The sequence below is a fragment of the Porites lutea genome, chromosome 14 (genome assembly GCF_958299795.1).
Source record: "Porites lutea chromosome 14, jaPorLute2.1, whole genome shotgun sequence".
NCBI lineage: Eukaryota > Metazoa > Cnidaria > Anthozoa > Scleractinia > Poritidae > Porites > Porites lutea.
Window position 1 is genome coordinate 18,015,335 of NC_133214.1, and position 25,327 is coordinate 18,040,661.

Here is a 25,327-nt window from a genome sequence, read left to right on the forward strand (position 1 = left end):
CCAAGTATCAAGGAAGCATCAAAGAAAAACGAAATAAAGTTCACACAGTTTTAATAAGCTTTTTTTAAAATCTTAAATGAGCTTTCCCTACTTTTCTTTATATCTTAGACTTGCAAAACAATGAAAAATCTCAAACTATAACATTAAAACAGTAACCAGCTGCACGTTTTCCAAAAATATATATATATATCTGTTTTGAATATACAGAAAAGTCCACACTTGATGTGGAATTTTCCTGATTTTGGTTGAGCATCAAAAAACACTTCAGGATATTTTGCTGTGAGTGGGCTTTTTACCATGCTAAGTCTTCAAAAACGTTTTTTACAATAACCTTGTGTCAGCCAAGTCACTCATTAAATTACACAATTAACTTACCTAACTTAGTTAGATTAACCATACTTGGATATAACTTAGACAGCACCACCATAATTAAATACCTAGAAGCTTGTAAGTATATATTTTGCCCCTTAACGTTTTATTTAGCAACCCACAGAGCTGCTTCCAAAAAAAGTATTTTTAAATGCTTGTTTTACACATAATGTCTGACAGCGAAATTCAGTCTCTTTTCAAAAGAGCTCTTTAAAGAACTATGTGTATCGCTAAAAATAATGTTCAAAGAGGTAAGAAAACTTGGAAAACTTAAGTTAATTTTATACCATTGTTTTATATTACACATCAACCATTATAACAATGCTTTAACAGATAAAACCCATTTTTAGAGGCCAATATTACTTGAATGGTTTTATTTAGAATTCCCCCTTTAATTTTTGCTGGCACAATATTAAAAATGAATGGAGGTTTCCATCTTTTGTCAAGACAAATGAACTCGATTAACAACAAAAATTATTTTAGTCTTTCATAAAAATTAACATTATAAAATCATGATTTAAACTATTATTAAGACTGTTTCCAGCCAATATTATTTTTTTCAAATTATGTTATGAAGGCACTAACCAGATGCATTGTTTAAATCAATGCAGAGCAACAGAGGGTGGGGAGCGGAAAGCAAGAAAAAATATTCTCTCATGTGCCTTTTCCCCCCAGTACCCACTCTGGTCATGAGCAATTTCTCCATCTTGGGGAGTTGCTCATATGTTCTCTTACAGCTTGCTGTGCTCTCCATTCGAGAAGGACAGCTCATTCGCATGCTATACCTGTGTATGCTTTATAAGTGCTTCTCTCCTTTACTATTATTTTGTTAAAACCCTTTAAGTCCCAATAAAGACCAACATCAATTTTCTACTGACAATATCCATAGATTGTCAAGTGCAACATCTATAAGAATTAATCAAATGATCACAAAGAGAAGAATCTCTGATCTTTTATCAATTTCTCCCAACTTATTCTGTAAGGAAATGTATAGAGATCAGTTTGGGGAATTTATTTGTGGATTTTTGGGCTTAACGGGTTAAGTACCTTCCAGTTTGTTATGAAAATAAAGAGGCTGTAAACAGTCTTGCTGAGTATTTGACAAAGCTTAACATCAACTGCTAATGGACAATTTTTCAAGCAGGAATCTTGTGAGTAGATGGTACAAGTGATCTGAAGTTCCCCCACCTCTGAGCCCATGATTCTTGTCGGGGTAAAACTGCAGAAAGAAAGAAAAAATACCATGCATTGTGACAACTTTTTCATGCAGGGTGCAAGGAAAATCATTTTTACAGCTTGCCATTTGGGCAAGCTGAAGCTACAACCCTGGACAAAACCTGTTGAGACAAATCGCGAAAATGCCTATTTTTTCCTATCGGACTTTATCAGATGGTAAAAGATTAGCCTAGGGTTGACCTGTTTGAACAGTGGATAACCCTATCCACTGGATAAATCTTTGGATAAATCTCTATGCAGAGGATAATAACAAGGTACTATTATATTCAAGAGATAGTGCTATCCAACATTTGGACAACCAGGGCTAGTTTAAGAAGATAGCGTCCCACATCCCTTTTCTGAATTTAACGGTTGCATCCCTGAACAGTCGACAAAAAATGACACCTCTTTAATTCTATCCTGTTCTACTATTTTCTGCTCATTGGGTTGTCCTCTACCTTAATTTGTGCAGTGCTCTAACTGTTAAAAGGTTAAGGAGTTGAGTATAATCAAATACGAAAGAAGTTACTTTACATTTTAATTTCTTAAATTCTAAGTTGAGTTGTAAGAAAGTCAGTCAACAGTTGGAATAAGTGTCGTTGCGTCTCTTTTCCTAACAGTCCGTGGTTCTTGTCTGTGTAAAACTGAAGAGAGAAGTAAGAAAAGTGTTAACAACTTTTCCATAAAAATGTAAGGTGCGACCAAACAAGTGAAAGCTTCTGAGAGTAATTTACTGTACACGTTTTGTCAAAATCCCCAAGCATCAGTTGAACTACTTTCAAATGAAGCTGAAGATGGCTTAATGTTGTGTGAATTTTACATTTTTATACATTAGACACTTACCTGAACTTGATATTTAACACCAGCTTTTGTTAAGGCTGCTACTAGTTGTGCAGTATTCTGAAAATGTACATTGTCTAAAGGAGAAAATCACAAAGGTGTATTAAATAGTAAACAAGGAACAAGAGAAGGCCATCCATCAACTGCCAAGTGATGATGTTGACCTCTCATAGAGTGTAGAGACACTCCCTTACCAGGGCTCTCAATAATTGAAGTAGCCAGCGGTTTGGATAGAGTAACCGACTGTAACAACAAGGGGCCGTTGGTCCCCTTTTCTAGGGGGGGAGGTCAAAGTGCGTTCCGCCCCAGAAAATTATAAATTTCAAAGCCCTAAAAATGCGATTTTCAGCGTTCTGGGCACTAAATTTGAGAACAAAAGAGCGTGTTTTTCATTCAAGAAAATGCAGCTTTCAATTTACCAGTCACACAATCAATTCCTATGAGTAATGAACAAAAAATGATGAAAACTAAATTATGTACTTTTGCACGTAGACAAATTCTGCGTAAACCTGTAACAAACTTTTGAAAAAATGACTGAAATTTAGCGTTCACATGACTAAAGCATAACGTAAAACCAGTGGGCCTTTCGGAAAACAAATCATAATTACGTTTTCATTCAGATTTTATGATATATTTTTTGTTTAGACCGTTATTCAAACTAGTTGCTTCTTCTTTCTGTAAAAAAGTAGCTGACCTCTATGAGCAAAGAAGCCGACGTGTTTCGTTGATTTTGGGCCCGAAAAGTTACCGCGACTTTCGAGAAACCGGCCCCAGGTCTGAAAACAGGTGTGAAAATGACATTTTCGGTCTGAAACAGGGCCAGGATTTAGAGAATTGGATGGCGCACCCCCACCTTCTAAGGGGGCTGTAATAATATTTCACTACATAACATAATGATAATGTTGTTACATCCATCTTTCTTGGCCCAAATAACCCCAAAAGTAAATATTAGTGCAATGAATGAATAGTTGCAAGTTCCCTTATTAATTTTAATAACAATGATAAGTGGCTGGCCCATCAGCTGGATTCCAGACCATCACAGGATTACCACCCAGCATTGAAATTATATACAGACCATCACAGGGTTAACACCTAGCATTAATTTAATGCACCTGGATGTGAGAGTTGGATAACAACCTTACAGCTGAGACAATTTATTGCAATCTATCAACTCACCATCTCCAGTCCCATGCACTAGAAGAAAACTGTCATTTGAGAAATTTGGAGCCAAGGGTAGTACAGATGATACCTGAAATGAATTCTACATTAACTACATAGCAAATACTAAAAGTCTTGCTGATCTTTAAGATAAGTGAGTATGCAAGCATGCACTTATGACTATGCAAAAAAATAAATAAAACATTCACGTTTTTACCGGTAAGAGGTTGAGACTGTTAAATATGTCCTTAAAATGTTATCCAGTCATTAGGAATTGGAAAATTATAAATGCAAGTCTTAAAAGAAGTTAACCATAAAAATGTCGTACAAGGAACTTGCCATTTAGGGTGTCAGGACTCATGGCTGATGGAACCTCTTTCACCTTGTTTACACCCACCCTTTAAAGACCTAATGGGCATGACCTTAACCATGTTTTGCAAAAATCAAGGATAGCAATTAATTTTGAACTTTAAAACAATTGATTTTTTTCCAATTTCTGTGTACCTATACTGGGAGGAATAACTGTTGCACTAAATTAAAGCTAAAATATTAACCTAACCATATCTTCACCCTTAAGAAACTCTCATATTTAGCAATCAATGAATGAGGCTGAGTAGGATATGACGAATTAAGCAGATGTCGCCCTTGGAATTATCTTCTTGCTGTTTTTGCTGTTTTTTGCCATTATTTTCCCTAAATCCACCTGTAGTTCTTACTCTTGAAACGAGTGAAGTGTCCGCCATTTTAGTTTTCACAACGAAAACAACTCAACCTTGTCCCCAGGTCTTCTCGGTTAACAGTGCATTAACCTGTAGAAGGCTGCATTTTTGACGTCATTTCCTTGTTAAACACAAAATTCTTCCAAATTTGGTCATCAGTAACTGATTATGGTGAATTATGTGTGTGCTTTTAGCCAATCAGAATTGGGGAAATATTTTGAATGAATAGTAACATGAATTAATACATAAGTACATCAAAGATGCAACTTCTTTGTGGCTGATGAGGGTGTTCTAGTTAGTAGTAAGACCAAACCAGAATCTACAAATTAACTTTGGATCTTTAAACTGCCATTAAATTATAAGTTACCTCATAACCATCAAAGTTTTTCTGTGGAGTCAGCATGTATCGTTCAGTGTATATTGAATCTGAAACACAATATAAAAAGATATAGTTTTAATGTTAATAGCGACATATTATGTGAATTCCCTCTCAAGTGTGACACCCGCAAACCAAACTATTATAAACTGACTGCAAAATTGTTGAGACAATCTGAAGAAACAACAGCCTTCCTTACTTAAAATCACAGCTAATGATACATCTGTCCCATAAAATACACATCCTTCGCACCCCCCCCCCCCCCCAACCTCACACTCCAATTTAAAGTTGTCCCTCCAAGTTTTAAAGATGGTCTTGCATTGCTAGTGTCTTTTATCACAAAGGGGATGGAAAAAGCAAGATCATGGACACATCATTTATACCTTAACAATTAAGGTACAGTTTTTAAGGCAGTGTTTACACTTGGTTCCTGGGCATGGTGCCCGAGAATAGTACTCACTGGACACTACTGTGAACATACCCTTTTTCAAGAACCCAAGCTACTGGTATCATTTGGGCTTGGTGCCAGTGCCAGAGTGTACTCGGGCACAAAAGTAGGCATCAGATCCCACATATTAGTTCTGGGGTAGTCCACTGCAGCTTTGTACTCACTGCTAAGCTCATGTTTCAAAATGGCATCGGACAGGGCAGAATGTAGTAACTATTTACACAGTCATATATCGGGTACTGTGAATGCAACACCATTTTGTACCAGTTTTGTTGGCACCCAGGCACTGGTTCCCAGGAACCAAGTGTGGACAGTCTAGTGCCTAAGTATTTTAGCACCTGGTTGTTGTTTTAATTCTTCCCAGAGCAGCCCTACTTACCATAATATCGCCAGTCAGTAACTGGTGCCACAGCCATACCAACTTTGAACACATCAGACTTTTGACCAAGAATGTAAGACGTCAAGAAGCCACCGTAGGACTAACCAACAAGACAAGCAAGCACAATATTATATACCCAGCATTTCAAATCCAGTCAATAAAATAGGCAGGATGCCACACAGGTTTTTAATAAACTTTGTTTGGATGTATTCTATTTTGCAAGCTAAGCCTCTAATAATAATAATAATAATTTTTTTTTAAGATTTGCTTACTTATTAAGGGACCTCCCTAAATTACAAACAAGGTTTAAATAGCTTTGATAGCTGTGAAAAAAAAAAAGAGATAAAGCGACAATTGCAAGACCTCTTGATCTTCCATCATGTGATTGGACCATCGACATCTCTACAAAGATACAGAGTGCACATTCTAGGCAGCAGTTTCTGAAACAAGTTATGAATCTTGTACTGCAGCCCAAAACAACCTCCTGCACACATTAATGCAAAATGCCTGACAATTAGCAGATATCTTCTGAATAAACTATATCACTGATATACTTCTAAAATTTTTAGTTTTACTCATTAGACCATTGATCATTGTCACATGAAGCTTACGCAAAGCACAGCACTGGAACAAAAGCATTTTGACCCTTGATCATTGTTGCCTGCACTCCGTTACCTTTGGTTGTTACTAGTAATAGAGTTATATCCTTACCCAGCCCCAGATGGCCAGTTTTTTTTCATCCACATACTTCTTATTAGCAATATGCCTGCAAAACAGAACAGACTGTAAGTGTATAAGCTCCAGCTTATAGTTAAAATATTTGGCAATGACTGTTTAATGTAACCATATTGTGAAAATGAAATAATCAGCTTGTCAAAAGGTTCATGTTGTTTCTACTGTTCATGTTGTTTCTAAGATCACATTTTCACACTATAGTCAAACACAATGAAAGTATTCTTTGACCAGTAATGCAATCTAATAAAGTTAATTGTCCCTTAGCTTTCACTTTTAGAGCCAGTACAGTCAACTCTTGCCTTACGAACACCTCGCTATAACGGACACCCCGATAAAACGGACAGTAGCTAAATCCCAGGAAAAACCAAATTTTAGACGTTTGACTGAAATAAACTCCCGCTATTACGGATTCCCGCTAATGAGGACACTAACTTGAGGTCCCTACAGTATCCGCTATAAAGGGAGTTGACTGTAATGGGGAGACTTTATGATCAGATGATTTTTGCTTATGTGGACAAAATCCTGTGACGGTGTGACCATTCAAATGGAATCCTCCTTGGCAGAACTTTTGCATGGTTCAATTTATTTCTTAAAATTTTACAAAAATATTTCATTTGGCCACTATTAGAAGAAAAAGGGTTAACTAAACACCTACATGAAATTAGAAATATCCACTGTATAGTTTTCCAACCCCATTATTCCAGTTTATCATTTGCCCTTGCGTGAATGAAATGACTACCAGAAATGCCTTTATTTTTGAATATATTCTCCCTTTTAGCAGCATACAAAATGTATTGTAATTGTGTAATTTGTTGTAATTTTTTTACCCACAGAGCACTTAGGAGTTCATGAGAACTCATTGAAATGTGTCTGAGTGTTCCAGATCGAATTCGAATTTGGAAGTGTTGGTTTTTAAGGAGAGGGGAAAACTGGAATACCCGGAGAAAAACCTCTTGTAGCAAGGGGGAGAACCAACAACAAACTCAACCCACATATGGCGTTGACGCCAAGATTTGAACCCAGGCCACATTAGTGCGGGGCGAGTGGTCTCATCACTGTGCCACCCTTGCTCCCCAGGTGGAAACTTAGAGCATGTTATACCTTGCAACAGCTATTGTATCCTCTGCTTCAGTCTTCCCTAGCTGCTTATAAACTTCATGCTTAAACCTACAAAGACAAAATTTATATCTCATAGTTAGTTTCCAACCCAAAAGAGAGGAGAAGTCATTATGTCATGTTGCTATGGTAGCAAAATTTCAGGATCTCAACAAACCATGGGGAAAAAAGGAGAATGCTTTGAGCTTTCACCTTATTGGGAATGTTTCAAAATCAGTTGGAATTATTATTATTTTTGTTGTTTTTGTTATTATTATTAGTTGAATTGAAATGAATTTTAAATCAAAATTAAGTGTTTTTTAATTGCAAGGAATTGTAAATAGTGCTTTGACTGAATAGTTTTTTAAGCAAAATTACTAGCACATAGGATTTTATAGTTAGCTTTGTTATCAATACAAGATTATTATTAAGATTACTTATTTATTATTATTACCTCTCTCCTCTGCAGCAGGTTCCCCTTGCATCTACATTCACCACAATCAAGTCAAAGTTGCTGACAAGATAACCAGTTTCAAATCCATATCCATAAGCGTCCACAACCTTTTGGTACATATAGGACAATTAATAAGTCTGTGACACAGGAAACTCAGAAAAAAAAGTTCTCTGAACACTTAGTGAGTTCAGTTGCATCACGACATGGTTATCAAACCCTTAAACCCTTTTAGCCCTAAGACTGATCAGCATGAAATTTCTCCTTGTGCTATCAATGCTTTATAAAACAAAGTGGTCATGAGAATTGAGGACATGATCGTAGAAGATGAATATGATAATATTGACACTTCAAAAAAGTCTTCCCCTAGCTTATATTTTCTAGTGATTATGTATAAGAACATCAAATGCCATTTTGAATTTTGACACCACAAGTTACATGTTGATCAAACTTAATGTAAGCAAACTTCAGTAAAATAATAGTTGTTTTAGTATTTACCTTTTGTGAACTTGGTCCGCCATACCTGTATAAGAAGATTAAAAAATTATCATAATTAGTTTTCTAAAGTTGTACTTTCAAGAAAAATGTTTCTTGATGATGGTAATGATAATGATGATGATGATGATTTTGAATCACTTCCAAGAGTGAGATACTTACACTGAAAACAAGACGCCATATTTCTTGTCCTCTGTAAAACCTGGAGGACGGTACTCCTTGACATAGAGATCTACATAGCAAAGAACATTAAATCATCATAAAGTTGACGTAGTTGAAATTCCCATAAGTGACAATTCAAAATGTGAAGATTTATTCAACTAACTTGCTCCTATGCATTCTTGCTACACAAAAAACTCTCATTATGTCAATCATTATCTATCACCAGAAGTGAATTTACTCTCATATACAAAGATGAGGGAATTTTTGTTTCTCTCTCAGCCCAATAATTCCTTCCACAGAGGAACTAAAAATAAACTTTATGCTGTGTGATAAGAGGTGGAAATATTATGTTCTGGCCAATGCATCTTTCAATTACTTTACTATTGGAGCCAAATCTAGCTAGATTGGTACATGAAAAGTAAAACTGATCTCATCTGGTGTTTTTGTCTTCAACAGCAATACCTGTGAACACAACAAAACCAACCACACTTGTAATCCCTTTCAAGTCTCATGCTCCCTAAAAGGATGCAACTTGAAGAGATGTCTGAAATTCAGGCTATTGTAAGATATCAATGGAATTCGTTTGTATAGGTAATAGCATGATTTGTAGGCGCGATATTTGGCATAAATACCACAAGTAATATTTCAAAATTGTTATACGTAATTTCATGAGCCATTAGGCAAGTAAAATTTGAGATAATTTTGAAATATCATGAGTGGTATTTTTGCCAAATATCACATACAAATCATGCTATTATTTGTTTATACTACTACCCGCAAAAGGTTTGTAATTTTCACATGTAGGTATTTCAAATTGAGCTGAAATACCGCTGCTCTAAGCCAATCAAATTGCAGAAATTTCTCATGTAGTAGTATAACATAAGTAAAGAAGATCATCATTCTAAGGTGTCCATCTACTATCACTGGCAATTTTGTCAGCATAGCTTTTAATGAACAAGAGTCTGATATAATAATAGAAACACCTACCATAATCTCCATTTTTGACAGTGTAAGTCTTTATTCCTGGCAATTTAACTCCATCGAGTCTGTCCATTAAATCTCTGTTGTATTGAAGTGGCACTACAACTGGTTTACAAGAAAAAATAAACAGAGAAAACATTGAAAAACTGTCAATGGTCTGAAACCAGGAGTCATTTAATAAGTATAGGTGAAATATGATCATCCAAGCAAGTGTAGTTCTGAATAGGGTTTTTGTAACACTCCCTGAAATTCCGACAACTTCTGCAGTAGTTATCTTATTTATTTATTTATTTCACAAATAAGTCTTCACTCTTAACAGAGTATTGCAGACTGCTTTAAATAATAAAAATTACAACAATGACAGGGATTGCCTAAATGAACATGGCAAAGTAGATGCTATAATTTCTGGTGGGAGATTATTCCACTGTGTAATAATTATAATAAGAACTCTTTTTACCCAAGAACAATTATTGTTCTAGGGTAAAAAGAGTTCTTATAATAATTGCATGTACAACGTGGCAGCTCAAATCGATCCCTAAGAGACGCGAGCATAGTATCCATTCTGCTCTTATGTTCTCTCTGAAACTTGTCACATTCGTAAGTGGCTAATCCATTACTCTGTTTGTACAGCACACAGAGACATGCGTCAGATCACCTAAGCTCCTGAGATCTCCATTTGAGAGAAGATAAGATATCAGTGACATCTTGGGAGTCAAAGTGAGTTGTATCATGTCAGTTGATGGTATTCAGCTCTGGTTATTGACCTGATCATGATTGCTTTAATTGGTCAATTAAGTCGTGATGGAATTAAGCTGTGATGTTATTGGCTATGAAGAATCTAAATGAGATTATTGCAATTCGATCCATCTTTTGTCACAGTTAACAGTTGTTCTATCTAGCTAATATACCTTTATTAATTTAGTTACATTTTGTACCACAGGACCTTCATATGCCCCAGGCAAATACTGCTTAAATTGACAAATTTATCTACCTTCAGGGTCCTTCTGTGTACTGCGTAGTGTTACTTCTGGTATATCTGGACCTAAAAAGAATGTAAAGCAAACAAATCAGTTTCCAGAAAAGTGATATCTACCAAGTATGACTGGCCATCACACAATACATAGGGTGACAAAATGTTTTGTTGTCCTCATTTCCGAACAGGATGGCAACAAGCAGTGTTCTCCTTATCAGGCGGTAACTGGTAAAATTTACTGCCTGAAGCAACACTTCTTACCACCTGCCACTTTTTGAAGGTTTACTAAAATGAAATAAGTAGTTTTAAAAAATACGCAAGTTGTGTTCCAATCCAGTCAAGGAAATGAATAAATATATAGAAAAGTACTAAAGTATACACAGCTTTTCTTTTCATGGGCCATGCATTTTGGAAAAAGAACAGTAAATACAGAGTAAAATTATTGGGATCAAACGTTTTAAATTGTTGTCTAAAGATATCAAGAGCTGATTTGCGTAAAAGAGGTCTTAAAATGAGAGAATGATGTTTCAAAGAACTTAGCTCCTCGTAGGATGGGGCCATGTCTCTCACTCCACTACCCCTCTCCCCCCCCTCCCCCCTACCAAAGAAAAGGGCACCCGTGAGGCATATTTTTTGCCTTACCGGCCATGAATGGTCCCTTAGCTGCTGAGCTTAAATTTAGGGAGAACACTGAACAAGTGATAAATCGCTAAATGAACTCTGATATTAGCTGAATCCCTTAATTACAAATCTTTTGGACAGATTCACCTGCAAATTTCTGAAAAAATCGCCAAGCTTGTAGGTAATTAAATATATATATATATATATATATAAAAGCAAACATCAACAAGTGCAAGTACAACTGCAAGAGCTTTTAAGCAAGAGTTTTTATTCACTCTTTTTTGTATCAATTATGCCATTATAAGGGGCTCTACTGGCAACTCTGTCAGACTTGGTGCATATTAAGGAGATAATTAATTGATGTAGAGTAGATAATCATTTTTGGATGATTATCATTTACCTTTACAGTGTAAAGTGTACCAGCTTCCTTTCAAACTAAAACTTGCACCATAATAGGAACACTTATTTCCAGCTACAACAAAATAAACAAATAAATTAATATGAATTACTTTTTTGGGAGGAATGATTTTTGTCTAAATACAAAGGTTTTGTTAAAAGTAACAATATTAAAGCTTCAACCAGTGTACACAGTTACAGTTGAGCTGGCCCAGTGTTGTCACGTGACCAGGGTGAACTCTGTGGAGGGTTTAAGGAGTTCCAGAACCCCGCCCCCCTCACCCCTCCCCGCCACTCTTGCCACTTTTCTCTTTCTATAAATTGAGCTGTAGAACTGTACGCTAGCAGAGCCCTGTGGTCCCTGCTGCCTTACTCATTAGCAAGGCTGTCATTAAGAGGTGTGGGTCAGGGATTTCCCCCGGCAGCTAAGAACGTGGCCCCCGGCTACTGTCATAGGAAAGCAGAAGAAAAATAGAACCAAAAGAAATCATTAGCTCTTTGATTCCCCGCCTACTTGTTGTATTTACCCAGCAACTTAAAATCTTATTGACAGCCCTGGATTAGGAAATCTTAGTTATTTCATGAAAATCATACGCTACGCACCCTGGATAATCGAGGTTCAACGCTCATACTTACGGTTAAGTGTTGGTAGATTACAAGACAGACATTTGAGTTCTGTAGTTCTTATGTCAACACTGCAAGAAATAGCATGCAGCAAGCTACACATTAGTCTGTGTAAGTAAATTTTCTAATATCCAAACAAGGTTTGCAAACATGCTTATCTATACTAGAGAATGAAGGCATCAATGCACTGCAGTGTTGTCCACTCTCTCAGACAATCCAGGAGACTCCAGCTATTTAGACCGTATCTCCCAGTCTCCAGTTTAGAGTCTGAAATCTCTTGGATAATCGCTGAAGGTTGCCATTTCTTCAGTACTCAACTTTCTGACAATGAAATTTTAAATATTTTGCATTTGTTTGAGCTATTTTACTGTTAACATCGAACTTTTCCTCATAAACTCTGGTATGCCATTGCAATAATAAATTATAAGAAATAATGTGATTGGTGGCAAGTAAACTAATCAGGTCAAATGTTACATTGCCAAAATCATGATTATCACATGTTTTGTTTCATTGCAAATGTACGTGATGATTGGAGTATTTTTTTGCACGAATGCAACTTAATAATCTCCACAATCTTAAATTTCTAACAAACCTGTACACATGTGCCTCTGTTGGTGATTCCTTTGTTGCAGAGAAGTACCTGTATGCAAGTTACAATAATTTATTAAAGTTTACAACAGACATTTTGTAAATTTATGCAAACATCATGTTTATTGCTAGTATTCAACTGTCTCAAAGGGCGGTCTTATTCACGGCAACTAGTGAAGTACAAATTCCTCTCCATGCACAACTTCTATGTGGGATGTCACTACCAAGGACAGCCTTACAGTAATTTAAGAAGAGACTGCTAAAACCAACTACACAGAATATTCCAATAGTAAATAATTCTATCTGATTGATAGCCTGTGCCACAGATGGAACTAAAACAGCTCCAAAACCCTTGTTCAAGTTCTCCACATATGTACCAGGCACCAGGTTGTTCAAATGTTGGATAGCGCTATCCACCATATAAAACACTCTCCAAAGGATAGGTGTTATCCACTGGATGGAGATTTATCCAGTGATCCAACTTTTGAACAGGGATGCAGGTTATCTTATTAACCGTTACCAAAAAGAATCCATTACTATTGGAGCTTAAATGGTTCACTTACACTATTTCATTAACATCATCATGCGCAAGAATCTTTAACACTTCCCAAGGTCCACTTGTCAAAGCCTCTGGAGTTTGCCGTTCCTTAAGAACACAGATATAATGTGAATAGAAAATCTTGCATTTTAATTAATGTACTTAAAGCTACGCCTGAGGAAATTAGTCTTTGGCCTTGGAAGTGCTAGGTCAGTTTCAAGATTCCTAAGACTGTAATTGAAGTTAGTATTGTTGAGTTTTGTAAATTTTTGTAAAAAAATCAGCATATAGCTGACTAGAAAGTCTTGAGCAACTATCACAGAAGTAGGAGCAAACAAGTCCTTCCAAACATCTATGGATTTAGGGCCAAGATCATCGCTAAATATGAAACAGAAGAAAAAATCAGCAACAAAGAATTCTTTAAAAGAAAGTGGATACTGACGCCTTATTTGAGTTAACTGTATTAACTCTGTATTATTTCATTGCCCTGTTGTACTTTTTTATAATTTCTTTTATCCCTGTAATAATTTAACAATTAATTTTGCTTTACTCTGTTAATGTCTATTGTTAAAGTGTTTTTTTTTTGGAGTATTGTAAATGTAATTATTTAATCTGATTATCAATAAATATATTGAAAAAAAAAAAACACTATCACAGAAGCCTTTGTGAAAATTAACTTGGTCCAGTTTTCCTCCCATTCTTTAAGTGCCAAACGGTTTAATCCCGTGTGGAAAGTTCAGAATTGTTTTTTATCTTCAGCTTGTATTAGATCTTTTCTATACTTACACCTTCCTTTGGATTCATGCGCATCTTTGCTATGTGAATAAAGTCTCCTTCAGAGCCTTGTGGAAATGGCCAGGGGGTAATGTAGTATGAACCATCTTTGGAGGCTTTAGGTGTGGTGTACTAAACATAGATAAGAGGAAACCCTAAAATCAGCACTAGGAGGAAGGATTGTCACAGTTGGTTAGTATACAGCCTTTAGCGTAGTAGATGCCAATTCGATTGCCAGGTCTCAACTCATATTTTTCTTTCCAATTCTGTCCTTTCCATGTGGCTTGAAGTAAAAATTTAGAATACCCATAAAACAGAGCACTAATGGAGAGGGGGGGGGGGGGGGGCGGGGTTAACAGAGATTCCAGCCCTTTGGCTTTGGCCAGAAACCAACCTTTTTTATGTCAAATGTTTACGGCCTCCCGTTTTGGCTTAGAATTCTCCCGGTGTTTGAAACTCTTCCATTTCTTTGTTAAACCAGTTTTTTTAGTACGCTTCTTTGCCAATTTTCTGTGGTTTCTCAGCTGTTATTACCCTTTTGGCAACCAACTATGAGCCTGCGATAATTTTGAGGGCAGTATTTCCATTGAATGTGATCTCAAAATGCAGGAAATGGCATCTAAGAGGCGGGAGAGCATGGCCCCACGCCCACTAGAGGCTAGCGCATTTGGCACTCAAAGGGAGTGGCTCTGCCACTCTTAAAACCACCATTTTTTTAGTTGGCAGGCTTGGAATCTTTGGGTTAAAATGAACGTACTATCAGCCTCAGGTTTATTACACACTCAGATGACTATCTCGTCTTACCAACATAAAAGAAGGACTCTTTACCATTTTTAGCAACAATATCAACTTCCATACCGTTCTACATACAATTCCTATTGTACTGACAAAGAGACTTTGTAAGATAGTTCACAAGATCCACCCTGTAAGTAAGGTTGAATCAATCTTACTCCATAAACCAGACAGTGAAACTTACACTGAGGCTTAAAAAAAGACATCTCACCTTATCATCCACCCAACCACCCTTTACAGTCAGCTTGGAATTCTGAAAACAATAAAAAGAAAGAATTAATAATGTACACTGTCCACAAACAATGTCATTATAGTCATCCCCCGCTTTCTTAAGACCGGTTTTCACTAGCGACAGAGTTGGAGTCGGAGTTGTAAGCGGAGTTGTAAGCGGAGTTGTAAGAGCTCCTATGACCTAGTGAAAATCAAAAATCGGAGTCGTAAGCAGAGTCATAAGAGCAACGGAATCGCAGTCCGAAGAATCAGAACGTTTCCATTTCTTCCGACACTGCTTACGAGTCCATTGCTTATGTTCCGCTTATAATCTAGTGAAAACCAGATTGTGGGGGTCGGAAGCAGAAGGGGAAGGATAAACCAATCACAATGCATGTTCCCACGCTTTGTGATTGGTTTAGTTCTTCCCCTTCTGCTTCCAACTCTGACAATTTAGTTTTCACTAGATCATAAGCAGAATGTAAGCAACGGAGTCATAAGCAGAATCAGAATGCTGATTTCACTAGATCTTCACTCTATGCTTCTGATTATGACTCTGACTCCAACTCTGTCATTGGTGAAAACCTGCCTTTAATCATCGCCGTAACCACTATCATCATCCAAAAAAAGTTCAATACACATGTAAGTATGATCCATTAAAACATGCAGTATTTGTAATCAAGTGGTGACATGCATATTTTGTCCAAATTGAAACAATCATAAGAATTTGGACAAAATACACAAGAAATTATTCCCTAATTCCAAGATTATACCATTTGATTACCAATCAATATCATGGTTGACAAATTATGCTCACAATAGCAGGGTTTCTTCTTGTTTATTATATCGAGAACTCCAGACACTGTAAAGTTTAGAGCATAAACTTGGGCTTAAGTTCTGTAATTTTCTGAATTTTTCAACAATATACTGTTAGAATCCTTCTTGATGTACTCCTTTGTGCGTTAAGGTTTCCTAAAGCGTCTTTTGTTACCCTGAGATCTTTATTCATAACATCTTAAAACCTTGACACTGAATCGTTTCCAGAACATTGCCATAGCAATTTTGTAATTTTTGGAATTTTAAATTAATGCTGAAATTTTACACAAAAATTATGGAGTAATAATATTATTTGTCACCCACAATATTAACCCTCATATCGACATACCCACATTCCAAAGAGATCTCCTTACATTTCCTTGAAGATATTATTTGAGATATTATTTATTTAGTAAATTCCAACTAGTGGTCTATTATCAATGTTGCGTTCTGATGGTTGAGCTACTACTAGGCTATATGTTATAGCCCCCTAGTAGCGAAAACCGCGGGCTTTTTGGCGGCAAAAAAGGATTCAAGTCTAGCTTTAACTAGCCAAAATTTTTTTTTGCTTGATATTTTTGACCAACTAGTTGGATTTTACTAAAACAATTACTCCTCTCACCCTCATGGCCTCTGAGTCAATAGCCCATGAGGCCAAAGGCCTCATGGGCTATTGACTCAGAGGCCATTAGAGCTTGAGGAATAATATTAAGTACATCTGGAGGGGTTCAGATTATACTCAGCCTTATCCAATAATTCCTGAATATTAAGCTGGACTTACTTCTTTACAAATGAAGTGAGCTGACTGCTGTTCACATATATGAAGAATAGCTTCATTCTGGTCCCTGTTGAGCCAGTTAACAGAGACAGCTTTTTCTGATACCCAGCCTACATTCACTACATAATGATCGCTGTAAATAGAAAGAGCACTAAAACTTAATACGTAATTTTATGTCAAGTTTCAAGGCAGTGTCAAAGATAAGAGATGGGTCTCGGGTCAGTGACCCAACAAAGGAGGCTTCCTGGCCCAACAGATGAAATATAAATGGTAAGTAAATATAACAAAAAAAATTATCGAGTGGTCTGGGTGACCCATGGCACAAAGAAAGTCATTTTTACAGCTTGCCATTCAGGCAAGCTGAAGCTAACATTTACTAGCCCAAACATTAATTCAACTAGCCCCCAAAATTTTTTGATGAGTAGAATTGATTTCACAGTTCTCCTGTACGTTGAATTCCTCAAAATACTTCACTTGCCAGTCGGGCAAGTTAAGAACATAATTCGCTAGCAAAATCCACTAGCCCCAGGCTATCGGACACTGCTTTCTTTGCACGCTGGTGACCCCTCATATAGTCTCCATGACTCTCCGCTTGAAAGAATTAACTGGAACGCTGTTTAACGGCCAGCTAAAATATTACAACTCTCCTTTACAACAACTTATCCCAGAGAAAGCAGCATGCAGAGAGAGCTATTTCCAGTGGCTTGATGTTAGCTTGGCTAATCAAGGCAGGCAGTTAAAAACATAAAGAGAATATCAAGCTGCAATTAAATAATCGCTGAAAATCTATGAAGACACTCACATGTCCTTGAAACTTGATGGCTCAGGCAGCTGGACCCGTTTATTGTTCTTGAGGTCAATAACAAACACCTTTACTGTGGGATTTGAATATCCTGGTTTTGGATAAGCAATTTTTCTTATGGTGGTATAGGCATTCTTCCTGTCTCCATACCAAGGAAATTGATACCAGTTGACTTTTGAGTCATTAAACTGAATATATGCTAGGAACTGGCCATCAGGAGAGAAATAGAGGGCGTGGTCTGAATTCAACACCTCCTCTGTTGAAAAAAAGACAAACCTGATGTACGATGGCAAGTTATCAAACAAAAGTCTTGAAATGTTATCACAGTATTTCCTTGCAGAGGGGAGGTGTGGGGATTTAAGTGAGGTCTTTCAAAATACTGGATTGAAACATCGCAACTCCTGGCTAACTTAAACTCACAACAGAAATGAAGAATAGTTAATGGCAACATTATAGTGGTAAAAAAGGTAGTTAACAGGAATTCAAATCAAATTCACTGAAAAACTTAGTGAAAGTAAAAATAAATGGGAGCTTCACAGGGTTCTACTAGAAATAACATGTCTTGGAGGCTTTGAAAATTTTACCTTCCAGATAAATTCTCCCTTCAAAGAAAGTTTGTTGCTGAATGGAATAATAGTAAAAACTAGAAAATTAACTGAGATGAACGGTGTAAATTACCTTGATAAACCCAATCAGGAACTCCATTAAAGATCTTGTGTTCTACTCCACTATGCGTTAACTGCACAACAGAACTTGAAGGTGACTCCATGTAAAAAATATCATTTGCATAAACAAAAACCTACAATAAAGATAGTAAGTTCGAGAATTACATTAATTTATAATGACACACCTAAACAAAATGAATATACTTTGGCTATCATGCACTGCAGAAAAAAAATCCCAGAACTCCCTTGTGTTTCCCATTGTTCTTTGGCTTCTTTTGGAGGCTGCACTCACATTGTTTTCATATTTGATCTTTCATAGTATGTCACAGAATTAAGGAGAATTTTTTATTAGTTGGATTAAAATGTTTGCTACTTGATGATTATTTTTTCACTGGCAAAGAACCAAGATGCTCCATGATTTTTGAAAGGACAAAATGTATGTTATCAAGTAGCTACTGAGAGGCTGACCAAACTTGTTGCAATACTCAAGGTCAACTGCGATTCAATGATGCCATGAGAGTTTCACCCATTCCAGCACATGATATCCTGAATTTGCAGAAAAAAATTAATCTGTGCCTTAATTTCGGCTTAGCTTTGCATATTAGCAATACTTTAAGGCAACTACTCTTATAAGCAAATCATCGCAGGTTTCGCTTTGTATGCTTCCTAGCTGTTTCTGACATTAAAAAAGCTTTGCTTTCTGTGTCCTCCCTTGAGGTGGCAACCCAGAAGCTGGGCTCAAAAAAAGGCCCACCTGTTAGTCCAGGACAAATGGATGAATTTTATAGCTTACTTGTCCAAAGGGCAAGGATCCAGGCAAGTTCACCCCTTAATCATAAACCCTTTAATCCCCAGTATCCAAATACAATCCAGACTGATCTCCATACATTTCCTGGAAGAATTGGTTAAGAGAACTTGTTTGCATATTAAAGCTTTTCCCATCATGTGATTATTTTCTTGATTCTCACAACATTTTCCCTTGATTATGTATTGATTTTGTTGGGAGAAAATTGCCTTTGGTCACTCTTGGGACTTAACGGGTTAACTAAGATGGGCAAGGAGTGGCTCAGAGCAAGCATAATGTGAGAGCTGCCTGCCCAAAGGTACCCTGCGAGCAGAGGCTACATTTTCGCTGTGTGAGCTGGCATGCAAAAAGTAGCCTCTACCAACAACCGTTCAAATCCATTCAGAAATCTGGACGAATAGATTTAAAAAAAACGTTTTTTTTCCTGTTCTTGACCGGTTTAGAGCATTGTGAGAGTCTTGTGTGAGTCTTGCGTTGCAGATCAAAGTTGTCACAATTTTTTTATTCCCTGATACTTGCGCCATTTGACGACAAACCTGACGATTAATCTTGCTTGCGAATCGCATGACGAATTTCAAGCGTGCACGATAGAAAATTGAACGGTTGTCGGAAATGTAGCCTCTACTCGCAAGGAAGCTGAAAGGATAAGCTGCAAGCACTCAAGTTATTTTCAAGATTAGCCTGCATCAGTTTCCTACCAAAGCATTTGATTTCTCTCCCCAAGTTGCATACTGTATTTTAGTTGGATCTTCTCCCTCTATACCAGCTTTTAGTTGAGTTGTAGTTCTGCAAGAAAAGATACAATTAATTTTATCAAAAAAGGTGAATGAAAATGGCAGTTGGAGTAGGGTGAGTCATGGGTATGTTACAGGTCAAAAATAAAATCAGGTGAAGTTTTTTGTTAATCTAGGTTGATTCTCAATTTCCTTTGTCTCCTAGCCCTGATTATTCATGATTTAGGGCAAGGAGACAAGGGAAAATGAGAAGCAACCCTACAGGCAGGTTAAAGAATTTTAACCTGAATTCAGTTTTAACCTGTAACAGATACAAGGAAGAAGGGTAGATTTAGGAAATTCATTTATATTGGCCATGTTTGTTGTTGTTGTCCAAATGCTATGTTGACAAAGAAGATGCTTTTTGCAAAGTCGCAGCGGCATACCAAAGGGACCCCTGGATCAGTAAAAGTATATCTCAAAAATGCAGAACATCTTTATTGACCAAGCATAGAGCAGCACGTAAGTGAAAGGTCGTTTTGGTGCTTTGCTTGAACTCAATTCAACAGTGCAACTCCATGGCAACAGGATTGCTAAATGGAGAAGTATACTGAAACTGGAACTGGAACTGGACAGGGAGGGGAGGGAGGGTAGAGAAACTGACGGGTGACTGTATGGTTGGAAAAATGGGATAGGGAGAGAAAATCAGTCATTGTACACTGACAAGGACAGGGATTTTAATAACTTTTCCGATGGGCAGCTGCTAATATTAGGGAATGTGAGGATCTGTAGGCCTGTTCCACCAGAAAACTAGAAGGTACAAAAATTATGCAATTTCCAGTATTTTAAGCATCAATAATGGTAATGATATGTACATATAATATGATAAATTAGAGTCCGTTGCATGACAAGGGAAGAGCAAAGAAAAGATATGGGCAAATAACAATGAAAGACACAGCACACTACAGGCCACAGGCATCAAGGTAGCAAAATAAATCGTTATAATGACATGCTTACTTTTTTGCCATGTCAAGCACATGATATTCTGCCCAGAAAGAATACCTATATTGCTGGAGATAAAAAAGAAATGAAACAATATCACAATAAATACATTATTATTGTTAGTGATTCTTACTCAGGCTCTCATCAATACAGCAAGAGAAGCATCAGAACATAAATCTTGGATGATGATGATGATGATAACAAATTTATTCATTATGCATCTATTGCACTCACTTACAACCACATAATAAAAAACCACACCTCACCTGTTTATAGTGTTTGGTAAACAAAATATACTGTCTATCAGGGGAAAACCAGTGAGTTGAGATGCCAAAATCTTCCTGTAAGAACAAACAAAATCTTCCTTAAATACAACCCTACTGGTACATTACTATCATGGGAAAAACTTATGTCAAAATCAACAAAGTAAAAAGGTCCGTTTAAAGGCCTTCTTACTTTTACACCCAAATGTACAACTACAATATCAGGGCTGTCACTGAGATTTCAAGTTGCCAGGTATTTACAACAAGTAGGCAGGGAATCAAACAGCTTGTAAGGATTTCTTTTGATTCTATTTTTTTTATTATTTTCCTATGAAAGTAGCCGAGGGCCACATTCTTAGTAGCCAGGGAAAATCCCCAGCCCCTGCTTCTTAGTGACAGCCCTGTACAACGCTAAAAATAGCTCTCTAAAGAGAGCATGTGTTTACAATTTTCATTATGTCTTTTACGCACTTGCATTTTTATGGGCTTGCTATGTCATAAAAACATGAAATGTAACCTGTTTTGTCCAAGAAAATAGAACATGATTTCTTGCATGAGAGAAAACCTTTTCAATGCACAAGGTGATACTTATTTATCTGATGCATTAAGTTATGCTTCACCTTCATGTCACATAGCATGCCGATGACTAGCGTTAAATGAAGCGTGACTTTTTCTCACGCAAAACAATTTTCTTCTGACTCAACAGGTCACACTTCACCTTCATGTCATCCAGCATGCCAATGATCACAATTATAACTTTTTTGCAAAGTATCTTTAAACTAGAAAAAATTAATTAACATACTGACTAGCAACAAATAGAGCATTAAAGACTCTCCTTAAATTTGCAAACTGAACCAAAGAGTGTTTGGAATCTGGCATTCAGAATTATCGCTTTCTCTACTTACAGGCATGTTACAGACATTACAGACAAGACATGACGGAATAGTGTTTCAGTTTCAATAGAAACTGTAAACACAAAAAAGCAGCAAAGTAGTGCCTTTTTATTGACCATGTCATAGTCTGAGCTTATTTATGAAAGAAATGACACTCACCTTGTCATCCTGAGTTAGCAAAATATCTGATTTATTTTTGGTTAAATTTATTAACACTAGTCCCTCAGGTTTAGAGGTAATATACTCATCATCTAAGAAAGGAAAGGACAAGGAAATAATGTTAGTCAAAGTCTGATTTTGTCAATTAAACAGGTATTACTTCTCTGAAACTTTAAACTAATGAAAGGAAAGCCTTGATAAACTGCTAGATGTAAACTGAAAATTTAATATGCATATGACAACATGGAAGCAAATGGCAATAACTTGAACACTTGGCGTCAAAATTGGTTTAATGCATGAAATTTTTGTTTTACAAAAGGCTTGATTGATGAGTTTTGTCCTTTTATTTCTTTTATTTTGTCAATAATTTGAGGGCAACGCCTAAAAATAAGCCGTTTGCTTATGATAGGAGACTTTTTGGCAAGTTCTAGGATAGAGTCTTTTGTACAGAGAGGGTCTTACCTTTAGAATTTTACCATTACTAGGAAAGCAAGGAGTGGTTTAGAGTAACAATGAAAGTACACAAGGTAAGAAGGAGAAACCTGTTGCGTGACCTTGGTTTGCCAAATTATGATGAATTCATTTCATGGTTGTATTCATGACTAAATCAAAACCCCACTTTACGGACACCCCATTATTACCCAGAGTTTCCTTTGTCCCTGGGGAAAGCCCTTACATTTTCTCTAAATTCAACCTGCTTAATACAGAAACCATTAATGCAGACAATGGACAGTAGATTCTCATAGAAAGGCAACCTCGTTAACGTAGATACCTTATGCTACAATAAAGCATTCCTTCTGAAGGAAGAAAACTATTCAGTTGACAATGTATTACTGTGCCCAGCACTATAGTACAATGCATAGACTGAATTGTAGAAGTCAATATCAGTCTCTTTTGAACGAGTTATGCAGAGAGCACTTTTGATTAAAAGTGATTTTTTAAGTGTTTCCATGGACATACATTGTAGTCCACCAGACGACGGCTATGTGAAGGTTTGAGATGTTTAATTTGACAAAGCTAATTTAATGTCCTCTTTTATATTTGATATTTTGTCCTGCTACAAGTTGTAATTATTACTTTAATGAGGCCTTGCCGGGGGTCCCATTTCGCCTGTCTGAATTTTAAAACATCTCATGTCAGTGTTTATAAGTGCTTGTCGCTTATTGTCAGCTTTGCTGTCATGTTCACAATTTGGCCAAGAGAGGTTGTCTCTTGTTGCGATTTCATTTTGCGCACTGTCGCTCCTTTTTGGGCCATATTGCTTGCCGGAATTTACCCTGGCAGGGCCTCTTTAATGACATGACTAGCATAAGACAAACACCCCCTAAACATGGAAACTCTCTATGGCCCCCTATAGTGTGTCTGAATTAACTAGATTTGACTGAAAAATGATACCAACCTGATACCCATTGACAGGAATACCCAGCAGGAGAAAATCTACCACTAAAAATATCATCAAATGTAAATCTATCTGAGCTACGAGCTACTTTTTTGTTAAATGATCCACCTTTGCCTAGAAGAGAAAAAAAAAACAGAAAAATATTTTCCTTTATATCTGCATTGAACAATTTGTTACTGTAATGTAATTTCTCAACTTTTTCTTGTTTCTTCTGTTTTCCCTCCCTTGCATTGATTAGTTTATTTTCCCTATTTTTTTGCAGGAAATCTGTAAGTTTTCTCTGCTCCAATTAATCAAAGTTGTTCAAAAGAAACCTCTTTGGTAGGGCACTTGTACAACGCTGTTAATATTTCAGGTTTTAACAAACAATAAATTTCTTTGTGATTGTTTCAACTTTGGCTCTCATTAGGCCTGAAAGGGTTAATTAAATTAACCATGAACTTTTTAAAAAATTTTCTTGCCTGAATGAAAACATCCTGTAAAGAAATCGTAGGACTTTTTTTTCTCACAAAACATCAAAACAAACACCCCCTTCAAATTTACCCTTCCCTGCCAACCTAACACATTCCTTGTTACTTATTTCACATAATATTCAATGCCTAGGGTGCTTTTCAAAGAGTTTAGTGTTATATTTCTTTGGCATTTTCCCACTTATTTTTGGTTTCCTAGTATGTTATCATGCAAATGCGCAAATTACAGCCCACACAATAAAACCAGGAGTATAAAATATTAGCTGAAAATATACACTTCAACTGACTCTAACTCACGTACATTTCATACTACATTTAATACGTACGTCATTTTTTTTCCCCAAATTTAAGATGTTAAGTTTAAAATTTGATTGAAACTTAAAGTTAGAGAAAATACCAAATTAAACACAAGTATTTAACGAAACCTACAAATTCGATTTGGTGTTAATTAATGCGGGAACCGGGCAACGCATATCGTCAAAATTTATTCAATTTATCGTTTTCTAAAAAATAAATCGTTCATGCCAGCTACCCGTTATAATTGTCAAACACACTCAATGCTTCGATTAAAAGCAAGTCTTTGAAGAATTTTGCCATTGTTTGGATCATAAATTGATCTTTCCCGGGGAAAATACAAGAAGCAGGTGTTTCGAACCATAAGGAAATTGTTTACAATCAAAGTCAAGCAAGCAAGATTTTTTACAAGTAATATGATATCTCCAGTGTATCGACGTGAGTGAGGAAGCGATTCAATTCAACAACGCTCTAAGTTTTTTCCTTCAAAAAAATAAGCCAGAGGTTAAGAAGAAAGGAGAAAAAATAGACTGAAAAGATCCCCCTTAACGTTAATGACTTAACTTAATCGAGGGTACAGATCGTTGACAGGAGAGACCGCTCGAAAAACAGGTCGCTAAAACTTTAAAACAGGCAAATAGGACAGTTTTAGAAGAGGTCAATCGAAATATTACACTTCCAGTACTTCCAAACAACTAAAAATAGCAATTAGAGGTTGTTCTATTTAAGATATTGAAGAAAACTTATCCCAATTTAAAGGAAAACATTATTTACAAGAACAGCTGCCTTGAATTGGCTTCTATAATTAAAGTCGGCGGTCCGCGACTCTACGTCAAATGATCGCTACTAAACGCCTCCTGAAAGCACACCTTTACAAAGACAGCTAAAAGAAAAGTCATCTCTTACCAGAATAGATGGATACTATTACTGCAGAGATCACGAATGCCACTGCCACCACAGTAACCCCGAAGAAAATAACCAAACTCTTTCGATTTACGCGACTCGGAGAACTGGATGGCGAGTCGTCCTCATTCATCAGATGAACTTTCTCGCTTGAGTCGTCTCGACCTGCCGAGTAGTGACTCGCCATTTCTTGACTTTAAAAATATGTTTTCCTCTTTCAACAATATTTTGACTCCATTTAGTCCCGCAATATCACTGTATTCTTCAACACCTTCGCGTCATATCAGCATTCCTGGTCGATCATGCAACCTCGTCGAGAGTCTCTCCACTTCATTAACATGCTGTTTATTTTCAGACCGAGCCCGCGAAATGTCAGCAATTCATGTCATACATTATGATTGAAGGTAAATAAAATATGAAAATTAT

General features: G+C 36.6%; 1 protein-coding gene across 2 annotated transcripts; it reads right to left on the reverse strand.

The window, feature by feature from the left end:
* Nucleotides 1–34: 34 nt before the first annotated feature.
* On the reverse strand, nucleotides 35–25,234 carry LOC140924129 (prolyl endopeptidase FAP-like). Of its 2 annotated transcripts, none has more exons than XM_073374148.1 (27): nucleotides 24,905–25,234; nucleotides 23,235–23,348; nucleotides 21,836–21,927; nucleotides 20,787–20,861; nucleotides 20,536–20,588; nucleotides 19,504–19,591; nucleotides 18,014–18,134; nucleotides 17,336–17,591; nucleotides 16,537–16,666; nucleotides 14,941–14,982; nucleotides 13,950–14,069; nucleotides 13,189–13,271; nucleotides 12,630–12,677; nucleotides 12,050–12,108; nucleotides 11,418–11,489; nucleotides 10,415–10,465; nucleotides 9,430–9,528; nucleotides 8,443–8,512; nucleotides 8,284–8,308; nucleotides 7,789–7,895; nucleotides 7,341–7,406; nucleotides 6,216–6,270; nucleotides 5,505–5,604; nucleotides 4,669–4,727; nucleotides 3,601–3,673; nucleotides 2,428–2,501; nucleotides 35–1,588 (listed from the first exon to the last, which is right to left on the reverse strand). In XM_073374148.1, exons 1-27 carry the CDS (start codon nucleotides 25,086–25,088, stop codon nucleotides 1,484–1,486), a joined length of 2,421 nt encoding a protein of 806 aa, XP_073230249.1. In that variant the 5' UTR covers nucleotides 25,089–25,234; the 3' UTR covers nucleotides 35–1,483. The 2 variants fall into 2 exon arrangements, with proteins under 2 accessions (XP_073230249.1, XP_073230250.1); XM_073374149.1 differs by lacking the exon at nucleotides 35–1,588 and adding an exon at nucleotides 2,119–2,228.
* Between the last annotated feature and the right edge of the window lie 93 nt (nucleotides 25,235–25,327).